Raw genomic sequence first — 26,150 nt, forward strand, 5'->3', positions numbered from 1 at the left:
TTTGTCTTATTGCTGTTTATCCTCTGACTAGGCTAAAACACGGCTAAATTTTGGCTGTCAGTGAAAGTTTAGTTGACTAAACGTCTTACCATAGCCTAAGTATAGCCTAGTTAGTATACAACTACACATGCGTATATACGTCAAAACACCAAAATAATAGCTATACGATTCACTTTTTACTCAAATTTAACTGGGTCTGGTAACAAATGCTATAGCTAATTGTCTAATATACTTCAAATTGCTGTAACCATCACTGCATCCCATTATGAATCAAAATTGAATGTAGGTCTATTTAAGGTAATTTCCTTACCACACACTCTGGAGCTTTTACTGGCGCAGGATTGTCTCTAACTTCCTTTTTTCATTAAAAAAAATTAAATAAATGTATCCGAGAACTTTAGCTGGCTAACAGTGGCAAAACACGTTTTTCTCTACGATGTGTCGTGATTGGCGTGGTAACATTTAAACGTTACTGGTCATTGAAATTATGCTTTGTTTGAATATGTATGTGATTTCTTGAGCACATTTAGACGTAAAATTAACTAGCTTTGTAAATTACATTAACTTATTTATTTATTTAATCTAACCATTTAGCAGTACCTCCGCAGCCCACTAGATGGCGCTTGGAGGCCCACCAGTGGTTGAGAGTCGCTGCTTTAAACTGCTGGAATACTGAATCTGAAAATCATATTTCACCATGTATGCAGACAGTGAATAATAACTCATATTCATATGCTATCCACATAAAAGCATTGATAGTTAAGTTTATTAATTTGGCCAACAAAACAAAATTGGAAAGGTTTGTTACAGCTTATTGTGGAGTGACCGCCTATTTAGCGTTATCCTACTAATGTAGCCTAGTTGACTGCTTTTGATTGGAGGGTCGCTAGATGTTTTATGGTAATTTATATATGAATAAAGTCTTAACCGGCTAAAGACTACATTTTTTAATGATGTAGCTAATTTAGAAGTTAGGTAGAAGTCTACACAAATGGTACCCAAAACTTTCATGACCTCAGTAGCTACGGCTTTGTTTATAGAAACATTTAGAGTACACATCTGCATTGTATTGATGTATATTCATATTACCTTTTTTGCTGAAATAGGCTAATATTTTGAAAAATGGAATTGCATCGGATTGGCCATTCAGACTTCAAACTACCCGAAATTAGCCAGCAAAAACAACAAAAATCGAGTCCAAAAGGACATATATCACCATCACAAACCGCCTTTCTCGAAATGTCCCCCTGTCCCATCTCCATCAACTGCATGTCCCCTGTGTGTTCTGCTGTGTGTGCGCGCGCGGGTCCGCGTGTGCGTGTATGTGTGTGTGTGAGGGAGAAGTGGGCAAAGGCTCCGCCTCACTCAAAAAGCGAGAGAAAAAAAAGGAAAAGCAAACTGATACACACCTCTCAATTCTGGCAGGAGGAAAAGAATAGGAGTGTTTATGAACCGTAGAAGTAAACAGCAGGATAACCAGGCACACCGACAGCCGACGCGACTTCCCCCCGTTAAAAACGACACCAAGGCACCGTTTCCCAGCGCCGGAGATTGTCCCGTTGCGTTCAGGATTAAGTTTTTTTTATTTTTCTGTCATCTAAAAGGTGGATCATTATCTAAATCCGAGATAACAAGCGAATTTGAAATGCGTAGCCTGCGATGCTATTTCTGGAGCCCCCAAAGCCGACGTTTGAACTCTCAGTAAACATCCAGTCGAGGTAGGATTCAAGATTATTGCAAAAAAAAAAAAAAAAAAAAAAGGTGGTGTAAAAATATTTCAGTGTGTGCTCCACCGGGGTCTAGTTTGAAAGCTAGACTCGCGTCGCTGCCCATGTGTCCCTGCGCCATCGGCAAGGAGGGACAAGAGAGGCTGGGAGTAGACATGAGCCGATACACTTCACAGTGGTGTGGGAATAGGTTTGATTAAGGTCCTAATGAGCTGGGCAGCTACAGGGTAATGGTCAACTTAAATATATAATACATACATATATATATATATATATTGTAAATATTGATGGGCTGCTTTTCAAAAATACATTTGAAATCACAGAGACTTAAAGAGTTTGATCAAAAGTTTGGCACAAGTGTGTTTTGGTTTTTTTGCAACATTTCTTGCAAGCGTGCACACAACCAAATAAATCTAGTTTGAACTTAACTTATCATCTGTGGCCTACTAATTAATGAGGGCTTAATTAGGGACCCAACATGAGCACATTTTGATAGATGAAGGATGATCCTTCCATTTCACGGTTTTGACAGGCACAGTGGGCATTGGTTCCCAACTCTCCCCTCTTCTTCTTCTTTTCTTTTTTTCTTTTTTTTACTGCATTTTGAGGCTCCAGTGGAAGAAAGATTCAAGTGGAGGAGGAGGAGGAGGAGGAGGAGGAGGGCGGCTCCATTGTCTGGCCAGTGAAGGGGTGGGGATTGAGACTCTATGCAGATGTGCTCCTGGCAACGGACATCTGCTCTCCCCCTGTGGGCATTGTCACAACAGGCAGGGGAACTTAGAGTGGAGCCTGCCCGCAGAGAAAAGGCCTTTGTTGATGATATATGCAAGGCCGTGGCCCACACCCTTCCACTGGCGAATGTTTGCGTTTTATTTCAAGAACATTTGATCATCTCAAGTGTCAAACAAATGAGTTGCCGGTGATGCAACATATACAGCATAGATAAGAAAGTCATTTGCTTGCTGGGATTTTCTTTTTCTCCCCACCTGCAACACCACCCTCCCCGTTCGCCTCTCCCTATCCTTCCCCTCATCCGCCGCCTTTAACTCCGCTGGGGGTTGAACTTCCTCTCACGTCCTTGTGGCCCTGCATGTGTGTTATGTGATATGAAAGCTGGCCTCCCAAGGCAAACGCATCACAGACGGCAGCGCAATGTACACGGCAGCTCCTATCAGGCCTTTTTGAGTCATCGGCGAGGAGAAGAATGCCGAGAAAATGCTAAACCAGTGCTTTAATATTCATGATATCATGCATAGGGCTTGTGCTTGACGGTAGCTATCAGTGTTGACATGTGTGTGAGTGTGTGTGTGTGTGTGTTTGTATTGGAAATCAGGAGCCTCATTTGCCTCAAAAGATATTCCCCAGTGACTGCCGGAGTCGGTGTACTGTGATTACTAACATGATTTGTGCTTGCAGAGAGCACATGTTGTACATGGCGGATCTGCTGTACAACATGCTTGTGTAGGGACTCATTTGTGTGTGTGTGTGTGTGTGTGTCTGTGTGTGTGTGTGTGTCTGGCTGTCTGCTGTCTTTTGACACGGCGGATAGCGAAGCAGAGAGGCAATCTAGGGGAGCACGTGCACCGATGCAGGAAGAGATGATGGTTTTGAAAGGACAGGTGCTGTCTCTCACTTCTCGCTCACCGCCAGCATATTTGGCATGCGGTTTTCTTTGGACAGAGAATGCATGTCACGTTTATTCTGAGACCTTTTCTGCGTTGCTGCCTTCTTTTTTTTTTTTTTTTTTTTTTTTTGTTGACATACATTACTTTGTAAAGAGGAAGAGCAAAGTCTGAATCGTGCAATTGACTGCCTGTTTTGAAGTCACAGAAGCAATTACAATTGGTTAATCATATTCTCAGAGCCTAATACTCTATTTAACGCAGTAATTTAGACGCTGTCGAAATAGCTCTTATGAACTCTTATGAGAATTCCCATAATGGCCGGGCCACTAACGGCTTGTAAACGTTCCCATAGGAGCAGGTTTGAGAGGATTTTTGCCGTCACGTGACTGTGCTATGCATTGTGGAGAGGAGGTAATGGCTGTGAAATGACACCGTGCCATCTGCAAGGGGCCCGCAAACGCACACAGCCTGATGTCACTCAGACGTACTGCTTTGCGAAATCACAGAGCACGGAGGATTTAGGATTTATACCGCGGGCTCTTTTGACGTGGCTGCGATTCATTCTTAGTCGTCGCTTTTCTTTTATTTGAGAGTTTCGCTGCAGACATTATAGCCAATTAGCCAGTTATTTTTTTTCATCGTTCCGAGATAGAATATTTGAATGTGAAAACATTGTGCTTTGTTTCCAAAAAAAAAAAAGTCCTGCTGTATTTCTCTCGCGCAGATCTTCAGACAACTTAATTCTCGAATAGTATCAAGGCTTTGATGTTGTGAACAAAGATTGTTCTGTGAAGTAGTGCACTTTGGAAATTGAGAACTGTGTGCTTCAGAGGCCTTTGACAATGAGGTGACGATTGAACTCCAGTTATTCTTAGAGCAGCTAATATACTGTATCTCATGCCGGCTGGCTGGTAATAGTTTTCTCTCAGAGAACAGACGTTTTTGTAATCGTCTGTATATTTAGTGTAATTGCTGCACTCTACACATATTCAGCACCTGTTTCTTGCTTGTTATAACTTGCTCTGTTGCGTCTGAGTCCGTTTTTTGTTTGTGGTTGTGAAAGGATAGTTTCGGGAGAGTGGATGTCGACTGCACCAGACGGCAGCAGGTGTCTGATTCTCCTCACTGATAAGACCTGTTTGCTCATGTGTGCATAAAAGATACTATGTGCACGACTCTTGCCCGCCATTGTTATGATATATATACAGTTTGAAGAAAAGGTTACCTCCTCGATAGTATGCTCTTAAGTGTCATCTTGTTTTTTCCTCATGCATGCACAGCATCTCTGTAGCCCCATCGGCATCCCACAAGCCAGTTGTTAAGCTTTGCCGATCTAAAATAATGTATTTAACAGTCATAGTGGCCCGAAAACAAGCACTTTATAGTCCACTGCTATATTTCTACGGTTTTAAATGGAAACAACCAAATAGAAAACTGCAGAATTGTTGCCAATTCTTAAATATTCAATCCAAACTGATTAAGTACCACTGCTGTTAGATTTGCATTATTGTTCGTATAGTGTCTGATCACGGCTGCATCATTTCCCTGCCCACCACGTCACTGCGTGTTCACATGAAAGCGTTCAATGAAACCTTGTAAATATAGTGTTGCAGCATGGTGTCGAAAATTCAAGAGCAAGCTTTGATCTTAATTCTTTAAGATCTTTCACCTTTGAAGATTTTCCTCGTCGAGTTAAAATTCACATTGATGTGTCATTAAGGGACTCAAATTATGTTTTTTTTTCTTCATAATTGATCCGGTATGTTTTGATTAATCAATTAGTCAAGATGGTGGAAAAAGCCAATCAGAAATCACAAGAGCCCAGGAGCGTCGTTCCTGTAATTAACAACCAAAAAGATATTCAATTTCCAATGATAATACATAAAACAGAGTAAAGCACCACACATTTCAAACTGTGAAACCAGTGTTTCAAGTGTTTAATTATCAAAATTGAAGTCAATCATTTTTTTTGGTTGTTTGGCTAATCTCAGCTATATAATGTCATTGTTCAGATGGAAGAACAAAAAGTACAGTAAAAGTTTAGTTTTTTGCACATTCGGACATTTTGACACGTCGCAGTGGGAAAAGCAAAAGTATAAATAATAAAATTCTCACTGTCGCACTGTCACGGCTTACTGACACACTCGAGTCGAGCGGAGCCATCTTTAATGTTCATACTAACACCTGTGCTGAAAGGTCTGCTGTGCAGAACGCCAGTGTTTTAAGCGACTGTCGTCCTACAGCACGTTGAGTGTAGGTGCAGCATGGTTGTGCGGACGCATAAATGAGCATTTCTCTAAATTATTAACTCATGACGCTATTGTAGGAAAGCGCTTGGTGGCAGTTGAAGATGTTTACTGTTCCCCGTGTTTATGACCATGGGAGTTTGCTCACACCGCTTGGCTGTCTAATAGCCTCCCACCTGGTATAAACCATCACACTGTGCAGTCCCTGCTCCTCCTTAATGACTGGCTATTTGCCTCCAAAGAAGTCCTAATTGCTCTCAACTGTATGTATGGACATTATGCCAGAGATAGATGGTGCGAGGATGGATGAAGGGGCATAGTTTGCCGATCTAATAGGGATGTAATACACTGTCTTTCCAACATGGAAAAGCCTGTCTGTGTGTTTGCCAGCAGGAGAAAAAAAAAAAAAAAAAAAAGAGTTGATCTTCTCCCACTCACCTTCCCTTCCTTCTCTTGGCATAGCCAGCGCTTTAAACACCTGCCATTAACTTTCATGCAAACCACAGAGGATTAGGGATGAATAGTGGCACCGTCTTCCAACTCCGTGTGGATGCGACTGTGTGCTCGCGTTTGTGTGTCTGCGTCTCACTTTTGCAGGAACTCGCAGAGACAAAGCACCATCTGCACGCAGCAGGCTGTCCTGACTGCCTGATCCTCTCGCTGGGGCAGAGACGAGGCTTTCTGTGAGCATTGTTATGAAACCGACTCTGCCGCTGCCGCCGCCGCCGCTGCTGCTGCTGCGGCTGTTGCTGCTACGCTGGTTGTTAATGCTGACAGCTAATAATGTCCTCCTCCTGGATGACTGTGCCTTGCTGGAGCCAGAGGAGAGACGGACACTAGTGAAGAGAGGCAGGAAGTGAAGGAGAGAGGAAGACAGAAACAGATAGAAAGGAAGATACTGGTGGGGCATGCGGCCCTCTCTGTCTGAGCTGGTGAAGTTTGCTGAGGAAGATTACACACACACACATATATATATCTATATAGATATATATATATATCTATATATATATAGATATATATATAGCACACAGAGACTGAAAGTACAGGCATATTTATATTGTGATTTAGTTCCTCTTTCTTTTTCTGTTCCTTCCTTCCTTCTCACTCACTCCTGCCTCAGCGTCTCAGGAGGGAGGTGGGCATGAGGAGGAGGAGGAGGAGGAGGAGGAAGGGGTCCATTGTGTCTCAGCAGAGCCCCTATTCCAGTCCAGCTGACATAGGCTTGTGTCAGGAGGATCCATCCTGCTGATGTTAGGAAAGCTGTAAACTGAAAGAGATGTCTGAAATGCTGAAGTGGGCCCTGGCCAGTGGTGAGATGGCTCTTGTTTGTTTGCCATTCTGCTGAGCACCACTTCACAGAGAAAACTTTTCTGCCCAAATTTGCTGACGGGGAGAAAGGGACGGAGGGGGGGAGGTGGGGGGGGAGAGTTGGAGTTGGGGTTTTGGGAGTCACTTGTGGGCACACAGACATTGACATTTGGACATGGTGAGCGGGAGAAAGGAGTTAAAAGCTTACTTTTTTTTTTTTTTTAAAGCCGTCTCTTATCACAACTGTTTTGCCACTCCTCACAATACAGAGACAGCAGTCATTGAACCTTCCAACCACATGAATATGCATGTTAAGTCTTTTCTTCTCTGCCCTCTGAGCTGTATTTTTTTAATTTTGTTTTTCACCCAGAGACCTGTCGTGTTGTGTTTGATTGGCCCTGACATTTGAAAAGGTCCTTGAATAGGAAAAAAAAAAAAAAAAACTTGTTTATGACAACTGGAGAACTCTCCTTGCAGCAGAGTAAAAATGGAATTTTGAAAGGAGCACAGCTCCTGCATATTTAAATGCTAATGGCTCTGTGAATGTGCAGGCTAATAGGTGTTTCAATCTGGAGTAGTGCAGTATGTACACTTCCTGTGTGCAGGCACACTGTCTGAGTGCTACTTCTAATAGCTCTGGAAAGTGCATCAGCTCATTTTATTAACTGATTATGTGGAATCTGAAGTTTCTTTTGAATAAATGATCACTTTCTTTTTTTTATGGCCACATGGAGATTATCTTAACACAGAGGCACAAAGAATAGACTTTTATCCAGAAAAGAAAAAACCCTCAGGGAAATCTGTTATTTTTTTTATCTTAGCATCTGTGGTGTATTATCTCAATGGTTATGATGCAGATAAAGTTTAACAGCTTGTTTTACAAGCTTGCTGATGCCGTGTGGCAGAGTCTGACTGCCAGTCTTAGATGTTGCCCCTGGGGCTCTGCCTGGGCAGCCCTGTAGTGAGGCGAGGAGTCCTTGGTTTATTATGAGCTGCTTTGTTAGCAGTAGCCAGCTACAGGACAACTTTGACCTGCTCGTGGAGGCTTCGGTCTCATAGTCCTGCTTGCTTTGTATCTTTCACATTGTATACATTGTATTGTATGGTAGTTAGAGTGATTAGTTAGTGGAAAGCCACAGGAAATAAGTGTTTAAAAAAGGGGTGGTAACATGCTACAAGGTCCTGAAAGCAGAGGATGCAACACAGCTCCTAAGCTGTGACTGCTTTCTTCATTAAGGACTCTCCAGCTCTGTCACAGACGGCATAATAGCTATCGTGAACTTGTGTGTCAAAGTTGAACCGGTATGAACCATATTTGTGGATTTACTGGCCCTGAAGCGAATCCACTGATAGTGGCGATTATATTGGGGTGAATTGATTTTGCTGTGATGTTTCACTGGTTTTAATGCTGGTGTGATTGGGCCCTGAGGCCAACAGGATAAACCCAACCTTTATACTATTAATGCCGTGAGTTTATCCTTGCGATCCAGGTTCAAATACTCCACATACCTCTCGTTCATGCATCTAACAGCCTCTTTGTTTACATAAATACTGGCAGGCGTCCAAACAGAGAAATCTGGCAGATGTCCATGAAACCATTTGACTCCTAAACCACACTGTTAAGTGAGAGACGGCACATCCCATTGACTTACATGAGCAGGGGGCATCAAGCACGGCTGCTGCTACGGAGCATCGTAAACACTCACACACGCTTACACGATGTCATAAAGCAGTTATCCACTTGTTGCCGTATGGAAAGATCAACAGGATGAGCTGTCATCCTGCTTCTCATCGCTCATCTGTGGCGGGGAAGTGGCATATTATCTACTCGTCGCGAACAGTTGACTGGAAGTGTTGACAAAGTGAGCGGCGGAGCTGAGCGACGGAGGCTTATCGCCTCAGCTATCTCCATTATGAATATGGATGTTACCAATGTTTGGGGAGCCCCGAGGCTAATTCTTTGATTCCCGGCTGCTGAGAAGCTCAGTGGGATGGTTGGCTTTTCAACTTGTCAGCTTGTGCGCGCAAAGACATGTTTGATTTTCACCCGTATGGAGATGTTTGATTCCTGATCCTGAGCAACAAAAAAAAAGATGTACTGTGGGTTAATGTCTCACTGAGCCCCGAGTAGTCCCTCCTCCTCGGTCCTCTGTGAATACTCCCCCTGGGACTCTGTGCGAGGTTAGAAATAGGTGTCCCTGGGGTTTTCAGACAAATGCTATTTTAAGGCATTCTACACGTGTGTGTGCTGCAATTTTTCAACATCGTTTTAGTCTTTGTACTACACGACACGTCAAGCGGAGACACAACCCCCCCCATAATACATATAAAACATTTACTGAACTGGATTTTGCTCGTAGACTAAAAGTGCGTGCTCCCTTTTCTTTATAGCTCCCTACATCTTTTGACCTAAGGTGAACATTTTTTCCAATAATGACGTTTTGTGCCATCAGGAGATAAGGGGAGTGCATTAGTACGATAACAGAGCTTCAGTTCATTGGTATTGCCTTGTCAGGGATTTTGCTGATGCACGAGGTCTGTGTTTTACCTACAGCTATACCGAACTAAAAAAAGCAGCATAGTCAAATGTGAATAAGTAAGAGAGAAGTCTTTTTATCTCGTTCAGACATGCAGCACTGCTGGAAAGATCTTTTTTTTTTTTTTGTCATAAAATTGATGCACCAAGGGAAATATCGTATGAATTCCATGCACCAGTCACTTTATGCTGGTGTTGTTAATATTCCACATATTCCTCTCTTGTTGTGGGGGTTTGTTTCTTGTTTTAATCTTGTCTAGAATGTGCCATGAGACAGGTTTCTTCATTTCACTGCACACAGCAAGCTGAGATGATGATAAACTGGAACAGAGGTCATATGTTTTGCGGTCTTTTCAGCCCTCAGGAGAAGTTCAAAAACTACTGAAATATTTCAGATGACTCAAAGAACTTCTGTTCCACTTTTCACCCACTTGTCCGTGTCTTTTCTCCCTTTGCCAAACGTCAACCCTGACCTTTCTCTAAGCGCTCTTTCCTTATTTTCCTCTGAATATCAGTTGTGCATCCTGGTCCGTCTGTACCCTTATCACTTGTTTCCCTCAGTTTCATCTCTGCGTGCTCACAGGTGGCTGAGAGGTGTGCTGGCTGGCTTTGTTTCTTCTGTTTTTGGTATCTTTTGAATACCAGCTGCTGTCCTTGGTCGGGGAAGTACGCCAATGTAATAGACTTGCCTGATATATACGCGTACATTTACATAACAGCAGGCAAAAACCCCACATACCTGCATCGACATGGACAGAAACACATGTATGCAATGATAAATTGGTCTTATTATAAGCAAGCTAATAAAGCCTGCTGTCATTGAAAAGAGGTCTTTTCAAGTAGTACTGACACAAAATGTTCTGTGCAGACAGCCTTCATAGCTGCAATTATGAAGCCTCGTAAACATTGCTTGATATGATAGTTTGCCGCGCACCATCACGACCGCAGTCGCTATCGAATGTCTCGTTCCCCCATTCTCCAGCCTTTGATGCTGGGCAGAGTTCTTCAGAGCCCCCCCCCCTCCCCTCCCCTCCCCTCCCCTCTCTGAAGGCTGGATGCAGACACCCACCTTGGCCCCAGTTCCCAGCCGACACGTCTGTGTTTTTTGGTGTCCGTCTGTATATATATGTGTCTCTATATGTGTGTGTGTGTGTGTGTGGGCAGCAGCAGCGTTCAGCGGTGTTCTCACAGCCCAGCTGAGACTGACAGATGGAATCATTTCACACACAGACAGAAAAGCAGGATACAGGAAACCGGGGTGTGTTATAGTCCTGGCGCTGCTGTGGTTGGTATTAATCTAGGTCAGTGGCGTTCAGCTCACTGCGAGTCTGCCTCTGGGGCAGGCTTGGCCTTTCCTCAACCCCATTTACTCAACTAACTTACAGTCTACTTACCTCATACGTAGTTTGCTGTTCAAGAACCTGACAAGATGTTTAAGCTGTGTAGCAGTACACTACTGTACCTGGTTCAGCCCGAATAGCTCAAACCATTGAAGCCTCTGTACCTTCATAACACACTTCAACAATTTTTTAGAAATATAAATATTTTTGTGAAAGCACCAATGGTCAACCCTATAATGTCTATATGGAGGTATTTGTAAAAAATATTGTGATATTCTTTGTGTTGTTTGTTCTTTATGTTTATATTTCCTTTGCTGAATTGTATTGAGACAAAGTTCTCGTTTGGCTGCTTGTGTGAAGACAAACACTGATACACTGAGACGTTTGCCATCTATATTCCTCAAACTAAGATATTGACAAAAATACTGAATACCACTGAAACTCAGTTGTAATATTGACACCAGTACTGAAAATGTTGAAATGTTATAGCAAGAGTCATCCAGGTGGACTTCACAGTTTTGAATTCATTCCACACATGCCAAGAAAAATCATTTTAATTAGACAGTTTTAAAACGGTTCATACGGTGTCGCAAACCAAAAGAAGCGGTGTAACAAACCATATATTTGGGCCTAAACCAAGACGTGTACTATTTCACCTGTACCCAAAATGATTCAACAAAACAAATTGCTTTGCTTGAAAATGCTTGGCACAGCAACATTTGATCACCCTTCGTGTAAACAACAAATTTGCTTTATGAAAAGCTATTTAAAAATCCATTATTCCATGTTGTAAATATCAGCTCTGAATCTCTGAACTTCAACATGCCAAAGATCAGATTGGATTGAATTGAATTATGGGTACTTCATATGACCCAGGGGTTCAGCAAGCTCACTTGTTGTGAGGATGTCAGGTCTGGATCATGATTTACCTCTTCATTGGGAACCAAAGCTCATTCAAAATATGAGCGTTTGCACTCACACCGTGAACTCATCTCCACAGTTAATTTGCAGTTTAATTGCTTTTACAGTTGTTGCATATGCATCAGGTGCTCAGACGCTAATTGGTAGGAAATGACAGATTTTCAGGTTCAACAATTAAAACTTGCACTTGCCAACCTCGATACACACAAATGTACAAGTGTATCTAATTATACTAAAACCACTCTGAGGGGATTTCGCAGAAATAGTTTACAATTATGCATTCTCTGTGACGTGGTACCTGTTGTATTCAAATACATTTTGAAATAGATTGTTGGCAGTGATCATGGTGACATGGAAAAGAAGGCATTTGTGCTCGTCTGTCTTCATTCTCTTTATGTGTTTGCCTTCACGAGCCCACACGTAGACCCAGAAACAGTCGTTTAATAGTCCTCGTTAGTCATGCTCTGTGTTTCTTAAATATTCAGAATTTACTCCTTATGTGACTCTGGCAACTTCATTCTTCAATCAGCCAATGGTTGAGGGAGTTTTTAAGAGAATGGCTCTGTTCCAATACATTCATTTTTTCATTTAATTTTTGGGATTTGAAGGTCCATCTCCCCGAGGGGTAATTATTCTATAAAATATAATTGCATTTTCGTCGCTCGTCTTTGCTCTTTTCTCGAGGTTTCTATCATGATGCAGCTGAATGGCTTTAAACATTTCACTCTGGAGAGGTGTTAGAAATCAGTGAGCATAAGGTTACATATATTTCGAGCAAATTGTTTTGACTTGTGCTAAATGACAAGGTGTCTGTTTTTTTTTTGCTCTGGTCTCATGTTAATGAGCTGATAGCTGAGGAAAGGGGAGGTGCTAAAGAGCCGAGAAAATCAAGGTGAGACACCAACTGATTTCAGTTTCACACTGGCTGCAGGCTACGATTCACAAAAAAACTGATTTGTTGATATTTGATTGTGAATAAAAAGCAGCACTACCGCAGCTGTCCGCTTCACGCGCACTGAATGCACCACACGATGGGAGTCACACGACGTCACTTTTATTGATTGAAAAGGAAATGTAAATTTAGGTCAAGCCGAACGAGGAATAATTTAACAACAGTCATAATGATGACAGAGAACTTGGCCGCAGAGCGCTCTGTTATGTGAACAAACCACGTATACCTATCAGCTGTGAGCTCCAGATCAGACTGGAGATGTAACCAGTTGAAGGACGGTTGATACCTGCGGTCTTCTGACGTTCGTTCTTTTTAAACAGAAAACACGTTTTTTATTGTGAGATTTACTGGAAATTATATGACATATTTTCTAGCAAGTAGGAAACTTTGAGCTCCCTGGCGATTTCCTTGCAGCCAGCTTGGCACCTTATTAACAATACTCAACATCACCAATCAGCTGGTCCACGTCCATCGTGGTGCTTTCAAAGCGAGAGACAGGAATGACGTCATTCTCTTCAATAGAAAAGTAGAAAAGCATCCTGGAAACAGACTTTTATCCTTCAGCTTAAGTACCACAGGTTTTGGTGTGATTGCTTCTGCGGGTGCTCGTGCTTTTACGTTCTTGTGTTAGTTGAGATGAGTAAATTCAGTATTTAGTTTACCAGGCAAAGGAGACATGTTTGCAATGCTTTTTATTTTATTTAAACATGGATTCTAAGTCTTCAGTGGCCTGGGTTGTGAAACAAGAGATTATTCTAGTGGAGTTTATATATGCCAGACTTTGTTTTAGTTCATTAGATGTAAGGAGCTGGAGAGAAGAGGAATGCAGGCCATGCTGAAAGCCTCTCTGGGTTAAGAACAGGCTGCCATGCACAATAATGTCTCCATTATACGTTTCCTGGGTGACTTACACGAATAGGCATTATTACAAAATTGTGCATTAGCCCAAGTCAGCAGTTAGTGCTGCTGCAGTCTCATTTCGTTTAGAGTTGAGAGGAGAGAAAGATGGCGAGAATGGGAGAGGAGGAGGGAGGGAGGGAGGGAGAGGGAAGGGGGAAGATGGGAAAATGGGAGAGAAAAGGCGACGTAAAGGAGAAATGGGGAATGAAAATGGACGATATCTGCCAGAGGCTGACGGGACATGCAAAAGGATGTAAAAAGATACTCGGAGAGGCACAGATGGACTGACAGACTTGGTGGGATAGTGATGATGATGGAGAGGTAGAAAGAAGAGAGCTGTAGTTGTCAGTAACTGGTGTATTTAGACAGGGAGGGTTGGAGTAAGAAAGAGGCTGGCAGGCAGGAGGAATGTGTAAATCAGCGGCCTGAGCGACAGCTTTACGTGCCCCTCGGAGCCCCAACTATCCGATTAATGAGAGAAAAGAAACCTTAACCACCTTCCCCTCTCGGCTTCTTCTTTTTCTGCTATCTTGCACTTTCAGGGACATAAATCATAGCCTCTTAAGCATTTACTTTGGGTAGCTGCGACACAATTCTCCCCCAAAATGTTGGTACACTTAATTGTTTAAGAAATAGATGAGAAGATTGATACCATTCTCATGTTTGTTTGTTAAATACCAAGCTAACGCCAACAGCTGGTTAGCTTAGTTTAGCATTAAAACTGAAAAAGTGCATCTAAAGCTCACTTATTAATACATTATATGTAAATTGTTGTTAAAAACAGAACTGTAAAAAACAAGTTGCGGTTCTACAGGAAGTTGTGTGTCAGATTTAGATATCGAGGCCCTGGTAGGCAGATATTGTGAATTTTAAGGCAGAGCCAGGCTAGCTGTTTCCTCCTGTTGCCAGCTAAGCTAAGCTAAGCTAAGCTAAGCTAAGCTAAGCGGCTGCTGGTTGTAGCTTCATATTGACTGTACAGACATGAGAGCGGTATCAATCTTCTCATCTAACTCTCAGCAAGAAATTGAAAAAGCCCATTTTTGTCTAACTATTCCCTCAAAGGGATGACGTGTGAAGGGCAAGGCTGTCACATGACAAGGCTTCACTTAAAACGAAGATATTCAAACAATAAACGATGAAAAGGAGTGAAAAAGGGTGACTTCCAGTTCATCGTAAGGGCACCAGGTTTCCTTTCAGCTTAATACTTTGACTACAATCCCCATGTTTGTGCAGCTTAGTCTTTTTCGTGTGTGTCATGTGGTCATCAAGTTCACATAGTTAAACTAGTTCACTGAGGTCAAGGGCTGGAAGCTCGGCTGAACTAAAAACAGAACGAGCAAGATATTCTTTTTTTGCCTTGAAGTGAAGGTATTTCAGTCAAACACGTGTTAAGACAAAGTCAAAGCTGCAGCTTTACTTTATTCGGTGCCTTTTCACCTTAAGCCAAACCCACAGGTTTCTTAATCTGGCGAGAGGGCTCCTCTGAGAGATGGCCTCAGTCAGGAAAAGACCTTTTTCACTTTCTCTTCTCTCCCTCTGTGTCTTCTGTGCTATTACCAACCTAAACAGCATCTCCTGGGCTGCCTGCCTTGTTATATTGGCTTTTCATCACCAAAGGAGTAGGAAAGAAAGGGTGCGAGTGAGAGAGATGTAATGTAACACAAAGAGCTGAAAGAGAAATATGTTTCTGAAGTGTAAAACTGTCTCTTTCTGCTTGTGAAACATCTTGATGTACAGGGTGTCAATGGGGAAGTGCTGTTTGAATGCATAACTTCTTAGAGTGATGCAACAGCTGCAACAATGCAATGTAACGCCTGGAGCGACACCATTTTTTTTTTTGTGGCATTTTCTTGGAAATCTTACTTCTGTTTGTGAGACACAGTAGAGAAGCTGTGGTGGCACATATGTGGTGTATATCTGCCACAGTGTGAACAACTCAAACAATACTTTACCCAATTCACCCAGTGTAAAAGTACATCAAAAAGAGCCTCACTTTTTAACTCCATCATGTGAGTGCCATTTACATCTTTTGTTAAAAGCTTAACTGGGCAACTTCACGCTTTTGTAGCCCAATACATCTGTGTATTTCTAGAAAGTTTAAAGGGATTCATTACCAGAGATCTTGCACTATGACATGAACGACAGTTTTGTATTTTGCTGGTCACTTCCTGCATATCATGTAAATGTGCATGTTTGATTATATCTTACTGCAACTAACTGTTATGTAAAGTCTCAATCCATTTGCCCATTATTTTCTCAATTCATTATTTTGTAGTACATTAAATATCAAAATGTCAAATGTCTTGTTTTTACCAACCAAACTCAAAGATATTCAGTTTACAATGATATAAACAATTTGCATTTCAGGCTGATGAAATAGACTTAGAGTTAATTTTTCATCTTTAGTCTCAATACGAGTTTTAATGATATTGATGCACAAGAAAACTAGTTAAATATGCAGGCATTAAGAACTTAACAAAATATGTTGTGCAGGAACAACAGGGTGTTGCATTAATTTCCCAGGATACTTCAGCACTATCTTATGAACAATTACTTCATTATTCAAGACACACAGTATATATCTTGAAAATGGTCTCATTCGAGCATGCAGCAGGTTTTGGTCACAGACGAGAGTCCGGCAGTGCGTGAAATACATCAAAGTAGAAAGACAGGATGTAATTACAAAACGGCTATAATGCAGAAATGGTGTGAACTGAATGTCATATGTGTGTTTGTCATAAATCATTCTGTAGCTCGTAAAAATACTTTCATACATTGTTATGATGCATGTTTTTCAAAGTCAAAACCCTGGTTCATAAACGCCGAGACAAAAAACTTGTATTACCAAGAATATTGTGCGGTTTGCGACATTCATCAGATCAGACAACTGTCTCTTTGGTCGCGATCTGACTCGGTAATGTTCACAGTCTTGTCAGGGAACCTGTGAAGACGACTGCCGAGCCACAAGCAACACGGCGCTGTGTGTGTGTGTGTGTGTGTGTGTGTGTGTGTGTGTGTGTGTGTGCGTGTTGAGCAGAGCGCCTGCCCTCTCTCTACAGCGAGCCAGACAACTCCCTGGAGTTGTGTGTTCTTATTGTTTGCATGCATGTGTGTATGTGACTTTCTCCTCTTGCTCTTCCTCTCCTCCAGCACCGAGCACATATTTTATCTCAGGTCAATCCCCTTATTGTTAAGTTACATAACAGCACTTAGTCAAGTAACAATCCAGCAGCGCTGGTGCTAAGGGCTGCAGGATAACTGTACTTCCCCTCTGGCACTCCTCTGCCTGAGAGCCCTTCTCAGAGTTGCTGTTGACTTTTCAACCCGCTTAGTGGAGTCGACCCCCCCCCCACACACACACACACACACACACACACACACACACACACACACACACACACACACACACTTCTTGCATGAGTCAAATCTCTGGAATTAATTTATGGAAATGAAGTCATGTATACCACAGTTTTGGGTATTGGGTCAAATGTAGCTCTCAAAAACTGCTGAGCAGGCCGTTCTTCTAAGCCGGAGGGTTTTGCGATCCCTTCAGTTGAGACCAGCAGTGAGAACAGAAGTGATGAAATGTCATGTTTGATGAGCAGTGATCTGATTCTGAGTGAATGTTGAGGTGTGGGGGATACGAGCCTCGACATATTTTTTTATTGATATAATCAGTTAATCAATCCATAATAGTTGATCTTGGATGCTGTTTCTACAAAGATTGACGACTTTAGAAATGCAGTTGTACTGTATTGCACAATATTGTTTTGTGTAGCATCATGCTATTCCCATCCTGCTATTGTATAACCACCTCATGTTGTTGTACATTAGGAGAGAGTGCGCAGCCTGTATCACTGTTTTCCCACTGAGGCAGCCGTCAGTGAAGTGAGGTCTATATCAGAAGAGTTCATAACAACTCAATGACCAGATGCACCCATGACCTGTAGTGTTCCTGCTCATGCAGCACAGAGTAGGAGATGCCCATGCATGTCTCCTGCAGTCTATTCATAGCCAAGGCGGTGTGACTCCCCCCGTCTCTGCCTGACTGTTTCCTGCCTTTCCTCCTTGCTCAATTACTTCTTTTCTGACTCCCACATGTGGGTCTTCAGGTCTTTGGCAGGAAGGCCTACCTTGTGGAGGAGGGAAACTGACGCACAGCTGACTGGTGAAGCGAGGCGAAGCGCGTTTGCTTAAAGAAAGACGTGTTTGTGTCAGTGTCGGAGATCATAGTCTGTTGGATGCAAAAGAAATGTTGACGCTTACATCTTCAAACTTTTAAGTCCACACAACTGCAGTGCACCGCCTCCCAACAGCTGGCCGAATAACAATGCATCATCGATTCATAATTCAGCCATATATTGCTTAGCCTGCCCTCCACCCCACCAAAACATTACAGTTATAATTGCAGTCACAGCGCAAATATCAATATATATCATGGTATAAATACTCTAGTGTGAGCCGTTCTCAAAGTGCAGCACTCTAGGATTAGGCCCAGGGGCGAATATAGATATACACAGTGGTGGGGTTATGAATACGAAAGTGCTGAAAAAGATACAGTTAAAATGTAGGAGGATGGTGTCAAACTGTACTCATCCTGTTAGCCGATGTTTTTCTAGTACTTTCCACTCCCTCCCACCAACCCCCTTTTATGTCTTTATTCTGCTGATACAACCTCCTCTCGTCTGCTGACTAACTGACCCACATTCCTCTGTTTGACTCGCTACCCTTAGTGTGTGTGTGTGTGCGCGCAAGCCTACATTTTTGCTTGTCATCTTGTGTGTGCGTGTGTCTGTGTGTGTGTGTGTGTGTGTGTGTATTCTTGTGCACTCCTCTGTCTATCTCTGTCTGCTTCCTCCCCCCCTCAGAAAAACGGTGCCGCGTCCCTCAGGCTTCTGCAGGAACTAATTAGAAGATTGCTCTTTAGAGAAGCATCAGTCGCTGAACATAAATGATTCGTAAAACGCCTCATTTACTCACTCACTCTGTGTGTTTGTCTGGTCCTCGCTGTGTTCCACTCATTTTGGACGGCTCTGGTTGCAGAAGTGACATTTCCTCATTAAATTAGATAAATAGTGCTCGCTGAGATGAGGCTCCCTCTAGTGGAGAGTCACGTTTTCTGCAAGGTAAACGTCTGACTTTTGAGAGGTTTGAGGTGGAGACAGCTGTGCGTGATCGCTGTCGGGTGACAATTCTTTTTGTTTTCCTTGTGATGCACTTTCAGAAAGCCAAAGCCACGATCAGTATTGACTGAACGTTATCAAACTATTCAGCTTCTCACTGAGCATGACGTTAGAAGCCACAGCTCAATGGACTTATCTACCACATGATGAAAACAGTTCTGTCAGCAGCTTTAAAGACAAATCAAAGATTTAGCTAAAAGTAACCCAACCCTGTAACCGCTGATTGTATTTGTTTTGTATTGTGCACACTTTCCATCGTCTTTAATTTGCACATCATACACTTCTTTTATATGACAATATTTACATTAAATACTGTACAGTACATGGTCCATTACAAAAGAGTGAATAAGAACACAAATACCCTCAAATCCAACAAATTCCAATGATATACATACAAATCAAAGCCGCAATATTCACATTTGATACTGTACGTCACTGTCAGACTGGCTTTCGGTAATAATCTTTGTCCCTCTGCCTTGAATTTCAGGTTTAAAACATCAGCTAGTTAACGTCTGGAGGATTGGAGCATTTTAGACTTTAAGGAGGCGAGAAGTGGATACAAAAATCCAGAGAGTAGAGAGCATTTGACTCGGGGATGGCTCTGGTCGACAAACATAAAGTGAAACGCCAGCGTCTGGACAAGATCTGTGAGGGTGAGTCTCATTTAACTCCTCTTTCTTCCTCTTCTTTCTGCTTTTTATGTACATTTGGATTTGAGATGGTGGCTACACATTCGCAGATCACTGGAAAAATGGATTATGTAGCTTGTGTGGGATGCTTGTGTCTTTATGTGTGTACATGTAACTTTGAGTATAAGTTCCACAGGTTTATTTAAGCTATAAAAAAAAGATTCCCTCCGCTGTTATATGGAAATGAAGTTTCCACCAGTATTCAAGCCTTTCAGCCCGCTGCTACAAATTCAGTAAAAAAAAAGCCAGTGGGTTCGTTTGCATAAGTGTGTTTGTGTGTGTCAAAAGGGAGCCTTGGGACCAGACTACCAAACTTCAGCTTTGAAGGCTGTCTAGGAGAGTGTGTGTGTGTGTGCGTGTGTGCGTGTGTGTGTGTGCATTTATGTGCTTTGTCAAAAGGAGATTTTCCTGAAGTTTTTACTCTCTTAATATTTCCCCTTACCACCGTCAGAAAGTTAGTGTGTTTGCATGTCCAAAATCATACTCATCCTGCTCCACTGTATTGTGCAAGATTACATTTTGTAATGTGGGTATAGCCGCTAGCTGCTGTACCTCTAGCTTCTATAATTGCCAGACTCTCATGAAGGGTTTCTTTCATCCACCTTTGTGGGAAACCGAAACGTATATATCTGTGGTTTACTATCTCTACTTTAGTCAGGAACACCTACTACATCATAGAATTGACCATTTATTGTAACAAATATACAATTATGCTTGCCACTGATTGCTTCGCTCTGAAGATGCTCCCTGGATTAGCCAAGCAGGATGCTAAACCGAAACAGGGAGCGCAATGCAGCAAACCTCCCATGGGTATACAAGAGTGTGAGTGTAGCAGCATTGGTAGGGTTTAAGTGAGGAGGGAGTCATATTTGAATGGCCCGCCTCGTAGTGATAATGGGCTGTGATTGGTGTGTGTGACTGATTGGAAGCTGTCAGCTGATTACAGCTGGGGCCTATGACTTCCGTGTCCTGCGCGAACTAACGTGATGCTTCATTTCAGGTGAGAATCTTATAAAGAAAACACGTACCCCGTGTCTAAACCGCATATCGGACACGTTTTTCACCCGCCCGTCTGACACAACAGATACACTCTCTTGTTAATCTATGCAGTTGTCTACGCCCGGCTCTGTGCAGGCTCTGCGTCTCCAGCTGCGTCTCGTGGGCGTAACCGCGACTTCTTACTTTATGTAAACCAACATAGACGTTACAGTTTCACTTCAGCGCTCTATGAGCAAAACCAAAGGATTAAAACTCTACAGAGTAGCACGTATCAACATTCCTCTTCGCTCATGTCGAAGGAAAAAATCACGTTGAGATTGAGAAACACAGTATAATGAAGCAGTGATGCTGTATGTTTCCACCCTCAGAATGAGAGCCACATGTGGCATCTCAAACCTCTCCAAACCACCAAGCCTGCTTGCTTGGAAACACGTTTTCCCCATTTTCTTTAGAATGACTTGTGTCCTGTCTGCAACATGCTAAATATCATATTATAATATTTTCTGATCCGCCACATTTGTCCCCACAGACATCCATGTCTCCTCTGCTTATCAACAATGAAGTCATTCTATACCAAAGACGAGGAGGGATTTTTTTTTCCCCCCCTGCTGCAGTTCGTCATCACAGCTGCTCTTAAAAATGTGTAGAGGAGGGTGATTCACATCTCGGAAGTTAAAAGATCAGAGGGTGGTGAATCATGCTGTTTTCACAGTAGCGTTAAATCTGCTCAACCATATAAAAAGGGTATTTCAAAACCAGAGGCATGGGGTGTTCTGCCCCATAATGTCAAAGCCACCCACTATTGTCTATAAACAGAGTGTTGGGACCGAAGCGTGTAATAGAAATCAACGTTCGCGTCGTGTGTATTGACAAAAACAAGACCGTTATGGAGTGATTGTGATTGCGTTGCCGTCGTGGGTTGCACACGGCGAGACAGCGAGAGGAGCTTCTCTAATCTCCTATTTATCTTCAGAGGATAAGTGTGTCAATCCAATACTTGTTTCACAGCGGAGTGCATTGATTACATCTTTACTCATTGTGATGAGTGGCTAACTGAGCGACGCCTGTGGCCTAAATCCAATTCCAAATGGCTGATCAAGTGTAGCTGTTTACTCCAATCAAAGGTAGTCACGGTGCAGGAATGTAGATTTGACCGGAACGGTGGCTGTGTTTTTTTTCCACCACTGAGGATATGTCATGTGATTCACTGTCCTTTGCTTTCATGTTGGATTTTTGTGGTTTTCAAATTAGACCCGCAAGGTCAAAACTAAGCAGGAAACAAAGAATGTTTGGCTTTTTTTTTTTGCCTGATGAATTACTTTTGACAGTTAATCGATAATCAAATCAGGATTTTCCCCGAGGAAATTGTTTTAGCCGAGCTGATAAAACCCCCGGCTCTGGAAGCATCACGTCTTGTGATCACTTTTGTTGGGAGAGCACAGCCCAAACAATAACCACTTTTATTAAACATCATGGAATTATCCCCGGCTAGTTCATCTAATTATCTTTGGAGTTTTCGACTCAAAATAAATGAAGCATTGTGATGATATTACGTTGGACATTTTTCCCTATTAACAAATATAAGTATAAAATATAAACAGTCCTATGTATATATTGTTTCTGATGGGGGGCTCACCTCTGCTAAAACTATGGTAAATAGTAAATAACAGCGTTGTTTGGTTTAGATATCAGCTTTCAAAATGTATATGGTACAATTGCTCCTTCTGTTGTGGCTTTGATAAAGTGCCAAGAAGAGTGTAACTGCAATAAGGGAAATGTGGCAAACATCTGTTGTGAGCATCAGTTCCCATACTCTCTCTCTCTCTCTCATTCCCCACCCTTTTTCTCTCTCTCCCTCTCTCTCTCTCTCCGTTTCTCCTTCTGTCCGCTCCATCTGTGTACCCAGCATGCATTGGCTTGGGCAGCCGCGCGAGTCGTTGCCATTGCCGTTTAGCCAGAGCTAACTGACTGATCTGGGCAGAGACGGGTTTTGAGCGGCAGTGCGACGTGAACTAGGTCGCAGTAACAGCATGTTCCTGAATGTTGATTTACAAGTTGTAAATCTGTGCTTGGACGCAAACACCACAAGGTGGGGTAGTGGAATTTGTCATGGCGAGTCCAAGTGTTTTAGTTGGCAGTTAAATAAATATGTTAATCCTTGATAATCTTGTTTTGTCATGTGCACAACAAGAGGAGATGTTTAAACAGTGAACAATAAATAATGTGGCCAGTCAAGCAAAAATACTGGAAAACTTAGTCTGTGAATTATTCATAGTCTCACATTTAAGGGACCTGCGAGAGATGACAATCAGGGAGGCTGTGGAGGAAAAGGGAGGGGGGATGTCCTGATGTCATCCTCCCCTGCAAGGAGGGGGGGGGGGGTTCGTATCCAGAGCTTTTCAGCACAGATTCAGGGCTTTGCTGCATCCACCTCTTTGCTTTCGTCCCTCCCTCCCACTCGTCTCCCTACGCTCTGGCATCCAGTTATGGTATGAAGTCATCGGAGCGCTCTCTGGGCCTGACCCCCCCTCGGGCTTGTTCCGGGCTCCACACCAAAACCCGCGACTCCTTTATAGGCTTTGTGGAGAGGCAGGGAGGGGCATGGAGAACTGGGGGGGGGGGGGGGGGGGGGGGGGAAGGAGAAGAGCAGATGAAAAATGGTAGAAAGTGTTGTTGTTTTGGAAGGAAATTCTTATAATAATTTGCTGCAAACTGGCATGTGTGATTGTGTTATTATTATTATTATCATTAAAGTGTGACTCTCTTGTGCACACCTGAATGCAATGTTCTGGTACGGTTTCCCTTCTCTTCTCAGTGTCTTGTATTTGCCTCTGTTCGAGCTGGTATGTAGCTTTGCTGTTATTGAAAGTTGGAAATGAGTTCCTGGAAAAATCAAGTTTCAAAATGAATTCTTCAGCTACGACGCCAAGTATTTAAATGACCTGTGTCTTCCCTGGATCGGGCTGGAGATTGAATGAAAGATGGGTCGGCGAGAAAGCACTCAAAAGGAGATGGATTATGGGTAGATGGATCTCTACATTGAGGAAATTTGGGAGAATTTTTGGGCTGTTCTTGCTGTTTATGTGGTGCATGTATACTAGGAAAATAATAAACTGTATATCAATTCAGAATGTTACTCTAACTGAGTATGTGATTGTCATTTAGATAAGTACTAGCCTCATAGCCATCGACCTCCATTTTACAGTCCATTTAGTCTCTATGGAGATGCTTTCGACAAATAATCCCACTGGAAACGCATGCAAGGCAGCCATGTCGTGTCTGTTAAGTGTGCATTACAATTCATCTGACAGCGCTCTTTGCGGCCGAACTGGCATTGTAATCCCATTTCCAGTTAGTGCCTCCTGCCCCACGCTCATGCATAAATCAATGTGTGTTTAACATTCAAATCATGCCTTGAGTATACGTGACGTGTCACACTGTAGGAGACAGTTGTTTTTATTTCTGTTGCAGTGCAGCATTCACTTTGAGTTGGCATGATTATTCATGTATGCACGTCAGACCGAGGCCAAGGCTTTAGCGGCGCTTTGCGTGTGTGTATGAAAGGGACATTAACGAAGCGCTGAGGCCGCCGCTGTCACTGCTGCACGTCACAAGACGAGCAGAACCGGGTCAAAAAGGTGGAGTGGGGGATCCATGATCGTGCAAGCCGAGCGTGTGTGTGTGAGTTTGAGTCGGTGGATGGACAGCTTCTAAATGGGATTGTTGCATGTGAACCCTCTGATTGGCAAGGCATGCAAACATTTGACATAGTTAAAACATGCACCCACGAGCGCACACGTAAAGTGATCGACGTCCCGTTCCCCTGCTGGCTCGGCTGTGATGTTAATGTGGAGGCAGGGACTGAGAGGGTTGAGTGACATTGAGATGTGGAGTGTTTATTAAACAATGGCACGCGTCTTGTGTGAAAGGTTAGCCACAGATCTCACTGTTGTAAATCATGTTTGTCTTGTTACTTGCTGCTCAATGCAATTTTCTTCCACGCTGAGATTCAAAAGCAAAAGTAGTACACTACACCAGGCTAGAGTAGAGTTTTATGAAATCTATTAGCTCTTGAAAGAGCCCTGAGCTACCTAATTGCATCTTCACTCGAGGTTCATTTACTCCATCTAAAAAGTTTTACTCACATTTTTCACCAGTCAAGTCTTATTCAATGTAAGGTCTTCATAAGCTTCTGCTGCGGTGGTATTATATTTGTTCTAAAATCCCCGGCTTAATTCCTAAATCCCTCTGTTACAGTGAATCTGGCGTTGTGTGCACAGTCTGGCATGTATGGCAAATGGAGGAACATTAGAATTTGAAAGTCAAACATTGTTTAGTTTGAGGCAAACAGAACTCTGTGATTTACATTTTCTGTCAGGATTAGACCGGCAAACCCTGAGTACACACCTCTGCTCCTGTCGCTCTGTTTGAGGTTGACTTTGGGGGGGGGGGGGGGGGGGGGAGATGAGTGATCTGCTGCACTGAAAGCTACAGTCTCTTGAGAGCCGGGCTAGAAGAAGTAATGAGTGGAGTGGATGAGGTTGGGGAAGCCAAGGGATCACAAATACTCTATAGCATGTTGCCCTTGACATGGATGTGTGTCTATGTGTTTGCATATATTGGCTCTGAACATTTTCTTCCTAAATCTAAGGAGCTATAGTTTCAAGTCTCAAGGCTAAAAGAGATTGCCAACCTTGCAATGATATGAGCTTTTATATACATGAAGTTTGGCTTTTACAAAGGATTTTGACAAGGAAATTAGTTTCTATATGGCAGATGATTCAAATAAAAAACAGGATAGACTGTGTGCCTTTAGGTGACAGGTGACACCCATACTTGAAATGGCTGTAAAATGTGACTGACTTTATAATAGCTTTACTCTGATGAATGTAAATGGGTTTTCTTTCCAACGCTCCGCTTAATTCATCTTTACAATCGGTTTTTGATCTCTGTGAGAGCTCTTGCCTCCTCACCTTCCCATTTTAATTACCTTTTAACATCAAGCTGACTAATGTTCCTTTCACCTTACCAAAAGTTGTCAGTCAACTGTTTGCAACAGATTTTGGAGCCACTGTCATCAGCTTTCTCCCGTCATCTTGTGAAAATAGCAGAATACTCCGCTCCGCATCTGATCTCTTCCTACTTTAATTTCATAACTCTGATTAAACAAGATATAGGTGTCGACAACCGACATGCCTGCACAGTTTCCACAGGCACTAAGATATTCAGGAACTTTTCTCAATATGCTGAGACGGTAATTAAAAAGACTTCCTTCACAGTCTAAAATATGTATTACTACTCCGCCTCGCTCTGAGATTAGATTTGGATGGAAACGGACACTTCCTCACCTTACATCTGTTTTCATGCATTAATAAACAGGGATCCTCTGCACAAGGAATCAGGTTTCAGCCACAGTGACATGAAGTGAGACATGCAGGCAGCTAGGTAAGCAGGAACACCTTCAGCGTCCTATGTTGAACATCACCTTGGTTAAACAAAATGATGAATCATCATGTTTGCTTATGGCCAAACATAATATAAAATGCTGCAGCATAGTGCAAAGAGCTTCTTCCACGAGACAATTTCATACTTGAATGAAGTAGAATTAACTTGTGTTGTGTTGCAGCTTAAAACGCATAGTATGTTTGTAAGGCAAAGGTTGTAGGTGCTTTGGATTAAATGCTGTTAGAAAACCTCCCCCTGCTTCCACACACACACACCACA

At 42.6% G+C, this 26,150-nt stretch overlaps 1 protein-coding gene across 4 annotated transcripts in view; it reads left to right on the forward strand.

The window, feature by feature from the left end:
* The first annotated feature begins 1,090 nt into the window (after positions 1-1,090).
* ctbp2a (C-terminal binding protein 2a) overlaps positions 1,091-26,150 on the forward strand; it is a 56,359-nt gene continuing 31,299 nt past the window's right edge. For 2 of the 4 annotated variants that reach the window (XR_012947406.1, XM_076075866.1), the window contains exons 1-2: positions 19,229-19,391; positions 25,806-25,871. Coding sequence is in view for 2 of the 4 variants with exons in the window: in XM_076075868.1 (XP_075931983.1) it covers positions 19,334-19,391 (58 nt within the window). In the remaining 2 variants the exon portion in view is untranslated. Of the gene's footprint in view, positions 1,719-19,225; positions 19,392-25,805; positions 25,872-26,150 lie in introns of those variants that run through there. The other 2 variants (XM_076075868.1, XM_076075870.1) reach the window with 2 other exon arrangements.

Source organism: Anarhichas minor, unplaced genomic scaffold (genome assembly GCF_050575085.1).
Source record: "Anarhichas minor isolate MPS153535 unplaced genomic scaffold, ASM5057508v1 ptg000054l, whole genome shotgun sequence".
NCBI classification, from domain to species: Eukaryota; Metazoa; Chordata; class Actinopteri; order Perciformes; family Anarhichadidae; genus Anarhichas; species Anarhichas minor.